This window comes from Cherax quadricarinatus, chromosome 87 (genome assembly GCF_038502225.1).
Source record: "Cherax quadricarinatus isolate ZL_2023a chromosome 87, ASM3850222v1, whole genome shotgun sequence".
Classification (NCBI taxonomy): Eukaryota; Metazoa; Arthropoda; class Malacostraca; order Decapoda; family Parastacidae; genus Cherax; species Cherax quadricarinatus.
In genome coordinates this window covers 13,740,948-13,760,574 of record NC_091378.1, presented here as the reverse complement: position 1 = coordinate 13,760,574, position 19,627 = coordinate 13,740,948, and the positions used below count along the sequence as shown (strand labels likewise).

Genomic DNA, 19,627 nt, shown 5'->3' with positions numbered 1-19,627 from the left:
ATTAGTTTAATCAAGTGCTGAGCTCTATTTGGTGAAATACTGGAGGCCTTAAAGAGTGCCGACATAGCTCCTTTGCATAAGGGAGGTAGTAGAGCACTAGCTAAAAACTACAGACCAGTAGCCCTAACTTCTCACATCATAAAAATCTTCAAAAGAGTGATGAGACGGCAGGTTACAAATTTCATGGACAAGCACAACCAGCATAACCCAAACCAGCATGGTTTTAGAGCAGGACAATCATGCCTGTCACAGCTGCTGAACCCTTATGACAGAATTACAGAGGCATTGGAAGACGACTAAAATGCAGATGTGATTTACACAATTTTGCAAAGGCGTTTGACAAATGTGATCATGGAGTGATAGTGCACATAATGAAAGCCATGGGCATTACGGGGGTAGTAGTAGTGAACAGGTCAAGATCCAGCATCAGCAAGGTCAAAAGCTCAGTGCCCCAAGGCACTGTCCCCGCACCTCTGCTGTTTCTCATCCTCATAGCAGACATTAAAACACCCATCACACTTTTGCATCATCATTTGCAGATGACATTAAAATAAGCATGAAAGTCACTACGGTAGAGGACGCTGAAAAAATATAGGAAGACATAAACAGGGTTTTCCAGTGGGCAGTGGAGAACATGATGTTCACTGGTGATAAGTTCCAGCTGCTTAGGTATGGAAAGAATGAAGAACTCAAAAGGAACACAAGGAACTCAAGAGGGTCACCAAATAGAACGTAAGGAACACGTAAAAGACCTGGAAATAATTATGTCAGTGGACCTTTCTTTTAACCCCCCTGACTGTCGAAACCCCAAATCCTGAGGTGTCTTCTGGTGTCGAAAATTTTTTGAAAAAAAAAAAAAAAACTTATGAAATGATGGAGAATCTTTTCCCAATGGTAATGACACAAAAAGAATGAAATTTGATGGAAAACTCACAAAATTACGCTCTCGCGAAGTTAGCGACCTCGGCGATATTTACGAATCGGTGATTTCACCCACATTGAGCCCTGTTTTCGGCTAATTCCACTGTTCCAGTCGACCAAACTCATAGCTATTTCTTTAGAACTCCATTTTTTCTATCGACTGAGTACAAAAAACTGCCCATTTACCGATTTCAACTACCCAATAATGTGGTCAGAAATTTGCAATTTGGCCAATTTCACGAAAATTAAAAAATATGCCAATTTCAAAATGGGGTCCAGAATGAACAATGTACACATTCCTGGCTCTAAAATAACATTTTCTTTGTTCATCAGTCACGTCTCCAGGCCCCTCTGATATTACTCTTGCTTTCTATTTTGAATTTTTTTTCAAACAAAAAATTAGAAGATTTACTGTTATGTAGACTACTGCAATATTGTAATAATTGTATAAATAATGCCAACCCATTCATGACTGCATATTAGAATGGCTAGCTGGACATTTATTGGACAATGACATCATTTGTTTACTTTTGAACATCAGCTAAAATCAAACATTTCCCCTACTTTGAGCTCCATTTCAAGGTTTTTTTCAAAGTAAAACCAATCAAAATTGCCTCTATTTCTATAACATGTTTTCCATTCTATCAAATGAGACCAAGAAAACGAAAATACAATCATAAATACTACACGAAAATACACCACAAATTCAGCGTTTTAATCCAAAAAAAATGGTCAGAGTTTTTTTTTCTCATTAAGCACTGCGTGCTGCAGGATTTTTTTTTTATATGGTGCACACTGACCACACAGACCCATTCTCTCACATGTGGGCCTACCAGTTTTCTCCTGCTTGATTTGAAGCTGCTAGAATTATTGAGTATATATACATCAAACACGGTGGCTCGTAAGACATATATATACGACCGAAACAGTCAAAGTTAAAGACCATAACAAGACAAAGATCATGACAACCAAGAAGAGGACGGGACGGGTATTGAGAACTTTCAAAACAAAGGGAAATAATGCCGATGGTGACACTCTTCAAATCGTTAGTGCTCTCTAACTTAGAATACTGCTCAGTGCTGACGGCCCCATTCAAAGCAGGAGAAATATCAGAGCTGGAACAAATACAGAGAGCGTTTATGGCTCACATTGAGCCTGTAAAGTACCTAAACTACTGGGAGCCTGTAAAGCACCTAAACTACTGCAAGTCTTGAATATGTATTCATTGGAGCGGAGGAGAGATACATGATAATATATACCTGGAAAATACTCGAGGGCCTGGTCCCAAATCTGCACACTGCCATAACATACCGGACTGAGAGATGTGGGAGGAAGTGTAAAATAAACCCAGTGAGGAACCAGGGTGCGGTGGGAACAATAAGGGAACACTGTATCAACATCTGGGGTCCCAGACTATTCAACATCTTACCAGAAGATATCAGAAACATGGCTGGAACAAGTGTAGAAGCCTTCAAGAGGAAACTGGACAAGTATCTTCACCAGGTGCCAGATCAACCAGGCTGTGATGGATATGTAGGGCAGCGGGCCTCCAGCAGCAACAGCCTGGTTGACCAGGCAAGCACCAGACAAGCCTGGCCCATGGCCGGCCTCAGAGAGTAGATAAACTCTCGAAACTCTTCAAAGGTGTATCATGTAACACCAATTTTAGAAGAAATGACACTGAGTGAAGGCATATGAAAGTAATAATTTTCTAATTACTCTCAGTAATATTATAGTATACATATTTTCTCTGATGTTGTACTAGAGAAAACATTATTCTTTCTGTCACTCCTACAAATTGCATGGCTACCATATCTTATATTTATGTTAATTTATTCTACTGTGGGGTGTATTTATCATGTTTATATGTTATGTAGTGTGTTAATTATATAATTTTGAAAGAAATATCATAGATGGATTAATGGAAATGTCTATATTAATGTAATATACAAGGTAATAGGTTGGTAGACAGCAACCACCCAGGGAAGTACTACCGTCCTGCCAGATGACTGTGAAACAGAAACCTGTAACTGTTTGGCATGATGGTAGGATTGCTGGTGTCTTTTTCTGTCTCATAAACACACTAGATAATAGGGATATCTTGCTACTCCTACTTACACTTTGGTCACACTTCACAGACACGCACATGCATATATATATACATACATCTAGGTTTTTCTCCTTTTTCTAAATAGCTCTTGTTCTAATTTATTTCTTCTATTGTCCATGGGGAAGTGGAAAAGAATCTTTCCTCCATAAGCCATGCGTGTCGTATGAGGCGACTAAAATGCCGGGAGCGATGGGCTAGTAACCCCTTCTCCTGCAGACATTTACTAAAAAAGAGAAGAAGAAAAACTTTATAAAACTGGGATGCTTGAATGTGCGTGGATGTAGTGCGGATGACAAGAAACAGATGATTGCTGATGTTATGAATGAAAAGAAGTTGGATGTCCTGGCCCTAAGCGAAACAAAGCTGAAGGGGGTAGGGGAGTTTCGGTGGGGGGAAATAAATGGGATTAAATCTGGAGTATCTGAGAGAGTTAGAGCAAAGGAAGGGGTAGCAGTAATGTTGAATGATCAGTTATGGGAGGAGAAAAGAGAATATGAATGTGTAAATTCAAGAATTATGTGGATTAAAGTAAAGGTTGGATGCGAGAAGTGGGTCATAATAAGCGTGTATGCACCTGGAGAAGAGAGGAATGTAGAGGAGAGAGTGAGATTTTGGGAGATGTTAAGTTAATGTATAGGAACCTTTGAACCAAGTGAGAGAGTAATTGTGGTAGAGGACCTGAATGCAAAAGTAGGAGAAACTTTTAGAGAGGGCATGGTAGGTAAGTTTGGGGTGCCAGGTGTAAATGATAATGGGAGCCCTTTGATTGAACTTTGTATAGAAAGGGGTTTAGTTATAGGTAATACATATTTTAAGAAAAAGAGGATAAATAAGTATACATGATGTAGGGCGAAATGACAGTAGTTTGTTGGATTATGTATTGGTAGATAAAAGACTGTTGAGTAGACTTCAGGATGTACATGTTTATAGAGGGGCCACAGATATAACAGATCACTTTTTAGTTGTAGCTACACTGAGAGTAAAAGGTAAGAACATAAGAACATAAGAATGTAGGAACACTGCAGAAGGCCTACTGGCCCATACGAGGCAGGTCCTTATCAAAACGATCTCTACCTAAAGCCACCCAAGAAACAACTCCGGCACCCAATGACACCAATCAAACCCAGCCCCTCCCACTCATATATTTGTCCAGTCTCTTCCTAAAGCTACACAAGGTCCTAGCCTCTATCGTGTCTCGTGTCCATCTTTTATCCAAAACTACGCAAGAATTAGGATAAATGCATCAGGAGTCATTCACTGTTTAAAACGTTTATCGGTATAAACCTTGGTAACAAATACCGACAAGTTGGTAGGTAAGACACATAGGCAACTTTATTCCGAATAGATGGGGTAGATGGGATACAAGGAGAATAGAAGCATCAGGGAAGAGAGAGGTGAAGGTTTATAAACTAAAAGAGGAGGCAGTTAGGGTAAGATATAAACAGCTATTGGGGGATAGATGGACTAATGAGAGCATAGGCAATGGGGTCGAAGAGGTATGGGGTAGGTTTAAAAATGTAGTGTTAGAGTGTTCAGCAGAAGTTTGTGGTTACAAGAAAGTGGCTGCGGGAGGGAAGAGGAGCGATTGGTGGAATGATGATGTAAAAGAGAGCAGTAAGGGAGAAAAAGTTAGCATATGAGAAGTTTTTACAAAGTAGAAGTGATGCAAGGAGGGAAGAGTATATGGAGAAAAAGAGAGAGGTTAAGAGAGTGGTGAAGCAATGTAAAAAGAGAGCAAATGAGAGAGTGGGTGAGATGTTATCAACAAATTTTGTTGAAAATAAGAAAAAGTTTTGGATTGAGATTAACAAGTTAAGGAAGCCTAGAGAACAAATGGATTTGTCAGTTAAAAATAGGAGAGGAGAGTTATTAAATGGAGAGTTAGAGGTATTGGGAAGATGGAAGGAATATTTTGAGGAATTGTTAAATGTTGATGAAGATAGGAAAGCTGTGATTTCATGTATAGGGCAAGGAGGAATAACATCTTGTAGGAGTGAGGAAGAGCCAGTTGTGAGTGTGGGGGAAGTTCATGAGGCAGTAGGTAAAATGAAAGGGGGTAAAGCAGCCGGGATTGATGGGATAAAGATAGAAATGTTAAAAGCAGGTGGGGATATAGTTTTGGAGTGGTTGGTGCAATTATTTAATAAATGTATGGAAGAGGGTAAGATACCTAGGGATTGGCAGAGAGCATGCATAGTTCCTTTGTATAAAGGCAAAGGGGACAAAAGAGAGTGCAAAAATTAAAGGGGGAGAAGTCTACTGAGTATACCTGGTAAAGTGTATGGTAGAGTTATTATTGAAAGAATTAAGAGTAAGACAGAGAATAGGATAGTAGATGAACAAGGAGGCTTTAGGAAAGGAAGGGGGTGTGTGTGTGGACCAGGCGTTTACAGTGAAACATATAATTGAACAGTATTTAGATAAGGCTAAAGAGGTTTTTGTGGCATTTATGGATTTGGAAAAGGCGTATGACAGGGTGGATAGGGGGGCAATGTGGCAGATGTTGCAGGTGTATGGTGTAGGAGGTAGGTTACTGAAAGAAGTGAAGAGTTTTTACGAGGATAGTGAGGCTCAAGTTAGAGTATGTAGGAAAGAGGGAGATTATTTCCCAGTAAAAGTAGGCCTTAGACAAGGATGTGTGATGTCACCGTGGTTGTTAATATATTTATAGATGGGGTTGTAAGAGAAGTAAATGCGAGGGTCTTGGCAAGAGGCATGGAGTTAAAAGATAAAGAATCACACAAAGTGGGAGTTGTCACAGTTGCTCTTTGCTGATGACACTGTGCTCTTGGGAGATTCTGAAGAGAAGTTGCAGAGGTTGGTGGATGAATTTGGTAGGGTATGCAAAAGAAGAAAATTAAAAGTGAATACAGGAAAGAGTAAGGTTATGAGGATAACAAAAAGATTAGGTGATGAAAGAGTGGATATCAGATTGGAGGGAGAGAGTACAGAGATGGTGAATGTATTCAGATATTTGGGAGTGGACGTGTCAGCGGATGGGTCTATGAAAGATGAGGTGAATCATAGAATTGATGAGGGGAAAAGGGTGAGCGGTGCACTTAGGAGTCTGTGGAGACAAAGAACTTTGTCCTTGGAGGCAAAGAGGGGAATGTATGAGAGTATAGTTTTACCAACGCTCTCATATGGGTGTGAAGCATGGGTGATGAATGTTGCAGTGAGGAGAAGGCTGGAGGCAGTGGAGATGTCATGTCTGAGGGCAATGTGTGGTGTGAATATAATGCAGAGAATTCATAGTTTGGAAGTTAGGAGGAGGTGCGGGATTACCAAAACTGTTGTCCAGAGGGCTGAGGAAGGGTTGTTGAGGTGGTTCGGACATGTAGAGAGAATGGAGCGAAACAGAATGACTTCAAGAGTGTACCAGTCTGTAGTGGAAGGAAGGCGGGGTAGGGGTTGGCCTAGGAAAGGTTGGAGGGAGGGGGTAAAGGAGGTTTTGTGTGCAAGGGGCTTGGACTTCCAGCAGGCATGCGTGAGCGTGTTTGATAGGAGTGAATGGAGACAAATGGTTTTTAATACTTGACGTGCTGTTGGAGTGTGAGCAAAGTAACATTTATGAAGGGATTCAGGGAAACCAGCAGGCCGGACTTGAGTCCTGGAGATGGGAAGTACAGTGCCTGCACTCTGAAGGAGGGGTGTTAATGTTGCAGTTTAAAAACTGTAGTGTAAAGCACCCTTCTGGCAAGACAGTGATGGAGTGAATGATGGTGAAAGTTTTTCTTTTTCGGGCCACCCTGCCTTGGTGGGAATCGGCCAATGTGTTAATAAATAAATAAATAACAACATTTAATGAGCCCAAGAGATTATTATTATTATTAATGTGGCATCAAGATTAGAGAGACTTTCAGTGATTTTAATGTGTACCTGCATACCAGCACAGTGTGTAAGTATATTTAGGTACAGGTACACAAGTATAATTATCAGAGTACACATAAAATGTGCAATAACTTTGAAAACAATTGAAATTTTGGAAAGTTTCCAGACATAATCGAGAGATGTGCTCACAGAGAATGTAAACAAACTGGGTGGGGCTTGCCGTATAAGAAAGACGGATTGCCATATAGCAAGTTTTGGTCATAATTTGAAATCACCATATTAGCAGAACGCCGTAAGGTGAAACGCTGTAAAGCGGGACCCTAATGTATTTATGTATACATGTGTGTTAGCTAAAAAAAATAAAAAATCATTCTCCTCCCAGTTCAATCCAATTCAATTCACAACTAACTCATAATTTAGAAAGGAAACTTTAGATGACATTTTGGCTTATCCTGGACCAAAATCAAGTCATAATTGAGAGAGACAGCTGGGAGACAGATCAGGTAAAGAAGTGAGTAGACAGGCAGAACATAGGTTGGGTAAAGAAGTGAGGAGACAGTCAAAAGACAGATCAAGTAAGAAGCAAGTAGACAGCCAAAAAAGACAGATCAGAAAACAGTTAAAAAGATAAGTAGGAATTAAAATTTAGGTCAGTCACATTTGTGCTGAAGATTAGAGCATTTGACAATGTACAGTGGAACCTTGGTATACAAGTAGCTCCATACTCCTTTGATATACCTTTGAAGAGTTTAGAGAGCTAATCTGCTCTTTGAGCCCGGCCATGGGCCAGGCTCGTCTGGTGCTTGCCTGGTCAACCAGGCCCGTTGCCCCACATATCCATCACAGCCTGATTGCTCTGGCACCTGGTGTCATATTATATGAACTGTGATATATAAATAAGTCATATAGATGATATTATCGAAATTATTCATGAAGTATTTTGCCCGGTCTCCAGACAAACTCTCATTCAGCGCCGACACCGCCCATACCACTACATGAATGACATATTTTATTCATTCTAGAGTATTAATCATGTTTCTATGTTATTTATATTGTTTATTATGTCATATTAGATGAATTGTGATAGATAAATAAGCCGTACAGATGATATTAGCGAAATTATTGAAGTACAGAATTCCACTGGAACGGACTAATTGCATTTCAATTAATTTAAATGAGGAAAATTGACTCTGCAAACGAGCAAATCCAGTTGCGAGCAAGGTCATGGAACGGATTAAACTCGCAAGTAGAAGTTCCACTGTACAGTGGACCCCCGGTTAACGATATTTTTTCACTCCATAAGTATGTTCAGGTGCCAGTACTGACTGAATTTATTCCCATAAGGAATATTGTGAAGTAGATTATTCCTTTCAGACCCCCAAACATACACATACAAACGCACTTACATAAATACACTTACATAATTGGTCGCATTTGGAGGTAATCGTTATGCGGGGGTCCACTGTATATTGTTTTTGTAACTGTTATGTCTCTGATCAGTTCCTCGTTGTTTGTGAATATCAAATCCAGGGTATTTTCATTTCTAGTGGGATCAATTACCTGTAGGTTTAAAGAGTACTTTTCACAAAGCCTCATTAGTTCCCTGGTATGTACCTGTTGAGCCAGGGTGCTTCCCAGAGATATTTCTGGTATAACATTACGTTGTGCCATCTTCCTTTTTACATGAAGGAGATTAAAGTCTCCAAGGAGTAAAATATTTGGTGTGGGATTTTCTAGCCTATCCAGATAGCTATCTATCTTCCTTAGCTGATCTGTGAATTCCTCAGCAGTTGCTGATGGTGGTTTGTATACTAGGATAATTACTAAATTTCTATTTTCAACTTTAATGCCTAAAACTTCTACTATATCATTCGTAGAATTCAGCACTTCTGTGCAACAGAAAGTATCCTTTACATAGATTCCTACTCCTCCCTGTGACCTATTGATTCTATCAAATCTATACAAGTTATAGTTTTCTATCTTTATCTCTCCATCCAAAACATCCCTTGTATGCATTTCTGTAAATGCTCTAAACATGGCATTCGCTGCTGTTAGAAGCCCACTGACATAACTAACGTTGTCATTTTTATTTGATTTCAAACCCTGAATATTTGCAAATATGAAGCAGGAATTACCATTTGGGATGTTTTGTCTTGCTTTGTGTTTCATTAGTACCACTGGTGATGTACTACCTGGTATGTCCCTTGGTGTACACGCCCCTGGTTTCTCCTGTACTGGCTTTGCATTTGGTTGCTTATTCAGCCTTGATGGGCTGATGCCTGGTTTGGTACGCCCCATTTTACTGCCCACCTGTCCTCTCTGTACCATTCCCCCTGTTTGTCTCTTCCTTTGGTTCGATCTTTTCTCTTTTTGTCTACAAAAGATTGCTGTTTAGTTTCCCTTTCTCTGCTAACTCTGTAGCACTGCATTCCTTTTATATGGTTGTCTGGGCAGCTCAGATCATAACATTCTCTGGACTGCATTGAAGCTTTACACATTACTTTACACATTACTGAATGGGAGTGTTCCTCTTTATTTATTCTACTGTTTCAATGTAGAGACAACTTGTACACAATGTAAAGTGTTTGTATAAGATTCACAGACACTGGAATGAATGTGTATCAACCAAAATATGACACGGCTGTTTGTTTACATTAAGTGTGAGTGGGGTGGTGTCGGGCAGGGTGGGCTGCCCTGGCTGGGTACCATACTTCCCACACCATACTTCCTACAAATAAATACGACTCACCTCTCACCCTACATTAAGACTACAAATATTTTAAGGTAATTAATGAATGTACTGTGTATGTATTTTATCGCTCTTGGGCACTTTAAATCTCATAATATATTATGTGAGGGTTGGGTGGGGTGGGCTGCCCTGGCTGGCTACCATACTTCCCACACTTGACTTCTTACAAATAAATACGACTCATTTCTCACCCTACATTAAGACTACAAATATTGTAAGGTAAGTATTGGGTGTACTGTGTGTGTATTTTACTTTTTATTGTGTTTTTTAATGCCTAGCTCTATTACTGACTTAATATAAGTTAGTGTAAACTTGTTGTCTGGCATTTCTAGATGGAAAAAAATGGCATTCCGCTTTAAAGTGGTAGCCTGAAACCTAACCTGTCGTATAAGTGGGGCCCAACTGTAATTAATTTTACCTTATTCCTAGTATATTTCCTTTATAGTATGATAATAAGATATTATCTCCTTCATAGTATAATAATGGAAGAAAGATTCTTATTCCACTTCCCCATGGATAGGAAAGGAAAAGTGTGTATACATAAACTTGTACATGTATGTGTAGTGTGACCTAGGTGTAAGTAAAAGTAGCAAGATATACCTGTTATCTTATGTGTTTGAGACAATAAAGATACCAGCCCTTCTACCATCATGTAAAACAATACAGGTCTCTGTCTCTCACTCATTTGGTAGGATAGTGGTACTTTCCTAGGTGGTTGCTAAAGGAGGTTTTGTGGGCGAGGGGCTTGGACTTCTAGCAAGCGTGTGTGAGCATGTTAGATAGGAGTGAATGGTGACAAATGGTTTTTGGGACCTGATGAGGTATTAGAGTGTGAGCAGGGTAATGTTTTGTGAAGGGATTCAAGGAAATCGGTTAGCCAGACTTGAGTCCTGGAGGTGGGAAGTACAATGCCTGCATTGTAAAGGAGTGGTTTGGGATATTGGCTGTTTGGAGTGACCTCTAAACTGTCGTATCTGAGCACCTCTGTGAAGACAGTGATTGTGTATGAATGATGGTGAAAGTGTTGAATGATGATGAAAGTTTTTTCTTTCTTTTTGGGTCACCCTGCCTCAGTGGGAAATGGCCAATGTGTTAAAAAATAAGCAATGGAAGAAATCACAATAGATATGTAATCATAAAAAAATACCACAGTGAAAATAGAAAAAAATAAGTGCTTTCATGTGCTTACACATACATATTCAGAGGAATAGGAGTAAGAGAAGCATATTTTATATATTAAACCTTGAGGTGACACCTCACTCAGAGAAGGTGACTACTCACCCAGTGAGGTGATATGTATGGAAGGGATGGGGTTCATCTCTCTGGGGCTGGAGTGGTTGCATTAGCCAATTCGAGTGAGGGGGTCATTGATGACTTGTCCAGGACTTTAATTTGATAGATTATAGAGATATGGGTGTTTGTGGGAAACAATCAGGCTGCACTACTAGGGTTGAAAATAGCAGATATTACCAGAATACCCCAGGGATATGTTTAAAAGGCAATATTCAAAATAGAGTTGCTAGTAAAGGCAAAGCAATTGCTCAACAAAGAGAAATAATAGAGGGTAATGAATGACTAGCTCCTTTAAGGTTTACTATACAAATAGTAGGAGTCTAAGGAATAAGATGGACGAGCTAAGATTACTTGCAAGTGCAGGTAATATAGATATTATTGCTATAATGGAGATCTGATTCAACTTGAAAGATAGAGAAATGCCTTCTGAATGCAACATACAGGGTTATACACTTTTCCACACTGATAAGGTTAACAGGAAGGGTGATGGAGTGGAGATGTATGTCATGGATAATTTAAATTGTTGTGTTAGACAAGATATAAGATTAGAAACATTGGACACAGAATCTGTTTGGCTACAGTTTTTTGAAGGTCGTGAAAAATTAACTTTGGGTGTGATTTATAGGCCCCCAAACCTTGACAGGGAGTGCGGTAGGCTGCTATTGGACAAAATTCATAAGGCGTCTAGATATGAGAATGTTGTGTAAATGGAGCATCTTAACTTTGAACAAACTGATTGGAACAATGTGATAGGAAATCTTGAGTCTAGTGACTTTCTTGATACGGTTCAGGACTGCTTTTTAAAACAGTTTGTGACAAAACTAACTAGAAGAAATAACCTGCATGACTTGGTTCTTGCCAATAAAGAATCACCAGTTAATAATCTTGAGGTTATTGATGAACTTGGGAAAAGCGGTCACAAATCACTTAGTTTCAATATATCATGGAATTACCCTAATAACTTCAATCAAGTCCTTGTCCCAGATTTTCACTTGGCTGACTTCATGGGACTGAGAAATTACCTGGGTGAGCTAAACTGGGATGGCCTGACTATGGGTCAGGCAGCTGGTGTTGGCTGCCAATATGACGTGTTTCAGAGCATAGTGCTAGCTGCCCAGACAACTTTGCTCCGAGTAGGGAAATTAGATCTAAGAAAAATGATCCCCAATGGTTAAACAATAGATTAAAACATCTCATTGGTCAAAAAAGAGACACACATAGGCATATCAAAAGAGGGGAAGAGCAGTTAAGAAACCAATATATTCAATTAGAGGCAGAAATAAACAAAAGGAATAAGAAAAACAAAAAGGTATTATGAGGCTAAAGTCGCAAGGGATTCAAAGACTAACCCAAAAGGGTTCTTTCAGGTATGCAAAAGTAAGATTAGGGACAAGATAGCCCCACTTAAGAGTAACTCAGGTCAGATCACTGACAGTGATAAGGATATGTGTGAACTTCTCAACACCTACTTCCTCTCAGTTTTTACTCAGGAAGATACTAGCGAAATTCCAGAAATAATAAATTATTAATATTGGTAGAATTACTGACAATACGTTGAATAAAAGGACATAAACGTAATGTGACGTTTTTGTTGTGGCAATGTTTCACTCTGCAGGAGCTTCATCAAGCTTGATGAAGCTCCTGGAGAGCAAAATGTTGCCACAATAGAATGTCATTAGTTACATTTGTGTCCTTTTACTTAACATAATAAATTATGTAGAACAGGACGATAATAAACTATGCACGAATGAGGTAACTAGTGACATGGTCCTCAGACAAATAGAGAAATTAAAATCTAACAAATCCCCAGGTCCTGATGAACTGTTTGCAAGGGTGTTAAAGGAATGTAAAGGGGAACCAAGCATACCTCTGGCTAATTTTTTCAATATATCGCTACAAACTGGCATAGTGCCAGACAAGTGGAAAATGGCTAATATAATATCTATTTACAAGGCAGGTGACAGGTCCTTAGCTTTGAACTATAGACCAATAAGCCTTACCTCCATAGTAGGAAAATTTATGGAATCAATAATTGCCTCGGCAATTCATAGCCATCTTGAAAGGCATAAATTGATTAACAAATCTCAGCATGGTTTTACAAAGGGGCGCTCCTGTCTTACGAATTTACTAACTTTCTTCACTAAGGTATTTGAGGAGGTAGATCATGGTATTGAATACAGGAAGGCCCCACTTATACGGCTGGTTAGGTTCCAGGCTACCGCCATAAAGCGGAAACCGCCGTAAAGTGGAACACCCTTTTTTTTCCACTTACAAATGCATACAAACACTAGATAACAAGTTTACACTAACATATATTAAGTTAGCAATAGAACCAGGCATCAAAAAACAATAAAAAAGTACAATACACACATAGTGCACTCATTACTTACCTTAAAATATTTATAGTCTTAATCTAGGGTGAGACAAGTAGTATTTATTGTAAGAAATCAAGTGTGGTATGTATGGTAGTCAGCCGGGCTACCATACCAGGCCAACCCACCTACACATAATATTCTATTACATTTAAGCATCCCAGAGCGATAAAATGTATATACAGTTCACTCATTACTTACCTTAAAATATTTGTCGTCTTAATGTAGGGTCAGGAGTAAGTAAATGAGATAAAACGAATAAATGAGAGAGAGAAAGAATGAGTGCATGAGAGAGGACAGGCGCAGAGTTATGTAAACAAACCAGGCGAAGGTAAGTTTTGTAAACGAAGTGTACACGTCTGATTTGTGTACAAGTTACATTGTGTACAGGTTGTCTCTACATTGATACGGTAGAATAAATAAAGAAGAACACTCCCATTCTCATGTAACATCATTTTGAGAAGAAATGATGCTCTGAGTGAAGGCAATGGAAATAAGTCACTCTGACTTTTTTGGGTTATCCTAGGTTCTCTACACATATGTTGTTATGTATGATAATCTATGTAACTGTATTTGTGTATACCTGAATAAACTTACTTACATACATATGAAAGGAATAATTTTCTACAGTTACCCCCAGTAACACATTTTCTCTTATGTTAGATTAGAGAAAATGTTATTCTTGGCATCACTTGTACAAGTTATCTGGCTACCACATCTCATATTTATGTTTATTTATTCTATTGTAGGGTGTATTTATCATCTTTTTATGTTATGTATCGTGTTTATTATATAATTTTGAAAAAAATATCATGGATGGATTAATGAAAATGTGTATATTAACGTAATATACAACATTTAATGACTCGGTGATTATTATTATTATTATTAGCATTTCTAATATGGCGTCACTTGTGCAAGTCGTCTGCTACCACATCTCATATTTATGTTTATTTATTCTATTGTGGGGTGTATTTATCATCTTTTTATGTTATGTATCGTGTTTATTATATAATTTTGAAAAAATATCATAGATGGATTAATGAAAATGTGTATTTAACGTAATATACGACATTTAAATGAGACTCGATGATTATTATTATCATTACTAATATGACGTCTGGAGACATAAGACACTCTTACTGATTTTAATGTGTACCTGCATGCTAGCACAGTATGTAAGTTTATTAAGTACAGGTATACATAAGTATAATTATCAGAGTATATATAAAATATGTAGGTAGTAGGTTGGTAGACAGCAACCGCCCAGGGAGGTACTACCGTCCTGCCAAGTGAGTGTAAAACGAAAGCCTGTAATCGTTTTACATGATGGTAGGATTGCTGGTGTCTTTTGTCTGTCTCATAAATATGCAAGATTACAGGTAAGTCTTGCTACTTCTGCTTACACTTAGGTCACACTCTCAGTAGTAGTAACCAGTTACCAGTCTCAGTAGTAACCAGTTACCAGTAACCGTCCGTTGACTCAACGACCAACCGTCTCGCCTGAGTCACGGTCTTTCATATTGTGCTGAGCTGACACTATTTCAAAAGACCTACTCACGGGGTGCTGGGCAGACGGCTAGTCAGTATTACGAGTGTAGCCAAGGAGATAGGTACGGCTGACAAGGGCTCTGTCCACATAACTGCAATAATACGTAATAACAGCCTACGTGAGTATTTCTTACCTAATCCACGTATCGAACTCCCACATGATAAATGGTGTACAGCGGTGTGGAGCGTGGATTTACGTTTTTAAGAGTAATTCAAGGCGTTAGAAGGCTGTGTGAGTAGCGGCAGGGTCAAAGGTGAATCTCCAGCCAGTCGCCTACTCCCCTCACACCCTCCAGCCAGCCGTTTATACCTTCACTCACAACCTTCAGCCTGCAAGCCTGTTGCAGCCGTTTCAAGCTTCCTGGCTTAGTTCGTGTGCTAATTGCTTCAATCTCCGAGGGGTTGACCCGGATTTTGCAATAAAGCCAGTCAGTAAGCCAGACTGTGGAAGTGAACGCCAGTCAGCCTATCATCCAGCCTGTCTCCTGTCATCCAACTGCTCCTCCGTGCTTTGTGCATCGTTACACGTCTTCCAGTCAGCCATTCTCGTGGGGTAAGCCAGTCAGCCAACCCAGCTTCTAACCCAGCTGCGAGAGAGAAGTAAGCCACGCAGTAAGAAGTAAGCCAAGTTCCTCTGAGGTATTGTCTATATCGCTTTGTGCTCCCTGTTGGATGCTAAGAGTGGTTTTCACCATTCCTGTGGCATAGAGTGGGTTAAGCCACCTTCGTGGGTAGAGAGTGGAGTCCGCGCCAGTGAGCGCCAGCAGAGTCACACCCACCACCCCCCCTCTACTCACACTCTCTCCCACCACCCGGGGTGCGCGGCAGTACCCCAGCGAGAGTCACACCCACCACTCTCTCCCACCACCACCAGCCATCCACCCATCTACCTGTGGTTGTTTGCACCCTTGTACCGGGTCCTAGTACTGTTTTGGCTCACATAATTGGTCAAGAGATTGTAGCTGGCGCCAACGACAACCCAATTATGTGAGTTCTTCGTGAATGCGCATTTCTTCACGACAACAGTGTGGGTGAAGGAGGAAACACCACCCGCCCACTCATCACTCGTCACCGCCCGTCTACTACTCCCGACTTCAGTGATAATTTTCTTGAGACATTTTTCTTGCATTTAAAGACATTTGCGTGTGTGAGACATTTATAGTAAATTGCTTGTGTACTCTAAACCTTGTGTTTTCAGTTTTTCTTTGACTCTTTTTAGAATATTTTTCAGTGTTTTCACTTATCTTATATTTTTATTCTGTGTTTTTCTTTATGCTACTCCTGTCTCTAGTAAGTATTATTGTGTAGTGTACCAGTCAGTCACTCTGTGTGAAGTGATTCATTTTTTTTTTTATTGTATTGTCATTGTATTTCATGCAGTGATATTTACCCCAGTATACCACATTTTCCATTTATTGCTATGTGTGTCTTTTTTTTTCGTATGCCAGCAGTGTCTCATTCCTCTAATTTTTTCGCAGACTGTGTACCATTATTTTTGCCAGCAAATTTTTGTCGTATCAGTCACAGCAAGATTTTGTTGTATCCACAGCAGGATTTTGTTGTAAGAATATATTTTAATGAAGTGTGCTCCGTCACTGTAAGTGTTATATTCCCTGTTTTGTTCCTGTGTTTTATTTTTTTCATATTTTTATATTCTTGAACAAATTCACTCTTGATGTAATTTCAATTACTTTTAACGTAAAGTGTTTTCTTACTCTGCTTGAGTAAATTGTTTTGTCTAATTTACAATTAAGAGTTAAAGTGTTCAATCAGTTTATTTTTTTGATCTTCATATTTTAATTCATTATTTTACCTGAGTTTTCCCAGTGACACTTTATTACTGCAGTGATTATTTCTACACTTTATTTTGTTGCACTTGTTCTGAAGTGAATTATTTAGTTGAACTTGTTCTGCAGTGAATTATTTTCTTTTATTGCTATTTTTATGATTTATATTTTAATTTTGTCTATGCATTCTTAGAAAATACTTAAATTTCCCAGTTAACAATTTAGTAATTTTATTTTATACTTTTTACATTGATTTAAAATTTTAATTAATTAATTTCTTTATTAGCAAGAGTAAAGACAGCTCATTTTGAATTTAATTCAGTCTCCAGTAATATTTTTACTTGTATATTTCAATGTAAAATTTTTTTTCTTGGTCAATAGTCCTTTAAATTGAGTTTTCCTTACTCTTGCAGTGTATCTTAGACATTAATTTTTTATTATTTTTGCAGAATTAGTTGTATATCTTTTCATTTCAATTCTAGCATTTTATATCATTTTTATTGTTCATTATTTTTGCCTTATTTGTTCTCGTGTTACTTTGCCATTATGTCTCACATACCGTCAAGTGGTACTTTAGTGAATGTCGACACTCAGACCTCTCAGGCTACTGCTGGTCCTGTCATCAGTCCTCACAGTCCCTTACCGACTGACAGACCGACCCAGACACCGAGATATTATAGTTATACTCGTGATTCCCTTGATGCGTTACCTTTATTCAATGGCCATGTACATAGTCTTGAAGCATGGTTTGCAGCCATTCGTTCTCGTGCTAGTGCCCTAGGTGAAGGTCCTCCTTCAGAGGAAAGTCTTATCAGAATTGCTAAAGAAGCTCTTTATCGATCTCCTGCTGCTGTTCACGTTGTTGATCTCCTTGATATGCGAGACTTCAGGAATCTTACTAAGTGGTCACAATATGAGGAACTGATTCGTTCTTTCCTTGTCCCAGTAAAAACAGCTGATCCATATGTCGTTCTTAGGGAACTAGTGAATGCTACACCCATGAGTACTGAATCGTTGAGTGCATTTGCTGTTAGATTAGACAAACTTTTATCATCATTTATCAATGCTGTCCAATCATCATCTTTTCTCCCTGACGAGGCTAAACCATTTACAGAATCAATTGCTAAAATAGCAGCTTTTGGAGCAATTAAAGAACTAATGCCACCTGCTTCTGTGTGTGCTTATGAGGCTCATCCTCCAACTGTAACGATGGAACCACTTACAGCCTTAAATCATGTACGTTCCTTGTGCCCCCAGGGTACTTTCCCTTGTATTAAAAGTAATGTCACACATATGCCTCAGTCTGCACCACCTCTTGTTTGCGCCACAGAGACAAATCGTAGTCGTCAACCCTCTCAGAGATCATCAAGAACCAGTGTACAGAGTCGTTATACACCTCGTAGTATTCATAGTACATTCAGTAACCATAGTCGGCGGAATTGTTATAACTGTGGTTTCCGTGGACATATTGCAATTAATTGTCCTGATAGTTACCCTAAGAGACGTCGTACTGATGATGAGTACTCAGATCTTCCCTACTGTACTTATCATAGAATACATGGACATGACACATCTGAGTGTAATGCTCTCTATAACCTTCAGTACTCTAGGTCTTTCCGTGGTCGTTCCAACCGCAGAACCCGTCGAGGAAACAGGTCTCGTGGTTTTCAAAATAACCAGAACCAGGCTCATTCTTTCAATTCTCAACCTAACCAGAACCAGGCTCGTTCTTCCAATTCGGGGGAATTCGAGCGCCCCAGTCAAACCGTCCCATGGTGACAGTAGGTGATAATGAGTACACCATCCCCGTTCACAATTCCTTTGAAGCCTTAAGCAGTCTCGAGAATGACAACCCTGCGGATGATGTTGCTTCACATGTCTCTGACATCGATGATTTTGGGGATGGAGTAGAACAAGTCTTTTCTGATGACAATCCACCTTTTTGTTTGCACATAACTTCCAATGCAACCATAGGCCCTATAGTGCAGGCATCTGTTTATAATGCGCCCGTTCAATTGTTCATGGACTCTGGTGCGCAAATCAATATTATTAGGTCTAGTTTGTTTAAGGATAAGAAGTTACGACATGTCCTTCTCGTAGAACCGACTCCTGTGTCCTCCCTTAGTGGAGTATCTGGTTCCCACCTGCGTGTCCGAGGTAGGACTTCCCTAACCTTTTCTATCCAAGGTAGAGACTTCACTGTTTCCTTCTTTGTTGTCGACCAGATTACTTTCCCTGGTGACCTTCTACTGGGATTTGCTTCCATGCGAGACTTACGCATTGTGCTCGACCCTTATCGATGGCATGCACAAATTGACGACTTGATCGTTCCATTCTGGGGTTACCAGCTTGGATCAGAAATCTGTTATACTGCTGCAGAGTATGATGTACGGATTAAGTCCTTACAAGCTAATGCATTCTCCAGTAGCGTACCCAAGCGGTCAGGCACTGGTAATTCTGTCACTCCCATCAGTGTTCCACCTATACCTTCAGATTTGCAGGATAGTCCGATGCCTCAAGTGTCCGAGGACGCTCAGATTGCCTTGAGTGCACAACCTATCCCTGCAATGCCTGCTAGTTCGAGTAGTAGTTTCTCCACAGGGGACGCCTTGTCGGAAAACAATTACTTGCAACTAGTAATGCCATCTCTTGTTGATGTCACATGCCGTCTGCAGAAAGACGTTTCTGTTGCGGCTAGTGCTCTCACTAGAGTGTCTGTCGTTGTTCCTAGTGTTCCAGATGGTGATAACGTCCTAGTTGACAGTGATTCCTGCAAAGTAAAGGGTCTATTTGTTGAACCATCCTTACATGTTGTAAGAGATAGTAAGATCCATTTCTACCTGGCCAACACTTCTGGTCACAGTGTTCGCCTTAGAGCAAATACCAATCTTGTTGACCTTGTTCACTATCCTTACCCTGTTCAGGTAGAGGATGAGTTGTCACCTGACCAGTGGGTCGGTGCTATTTCTGCCGGGGAGACCTCATCCACTACACTGGATCAATCTGTTCCACC

General features: G+C 39.6%; 1 protein-coding gene across 1 annotated transcript in view; it reads right to left on the bottom strand.

Moving 5' to 3' along the window:
• LOC128703844 (TBC1 domain family member 14) overlaps positions 1-9,360 on the bottom strand; it is a 104,297-nt gene extending 94,937 nt beyond the window's left edge. The window contains exon 1 of the mRNA XM_070103779.1: positions 9,173-9,360. Coding sequence (XP_069959880.1) covers positions 9,173-9,360 — 188 coding nt within the window. The remainder of the gene's footprint in view (positions 1-9,172) is intronic.
• Positions 9,361-19,627: the final 10,267 nt, after the last annotated feature.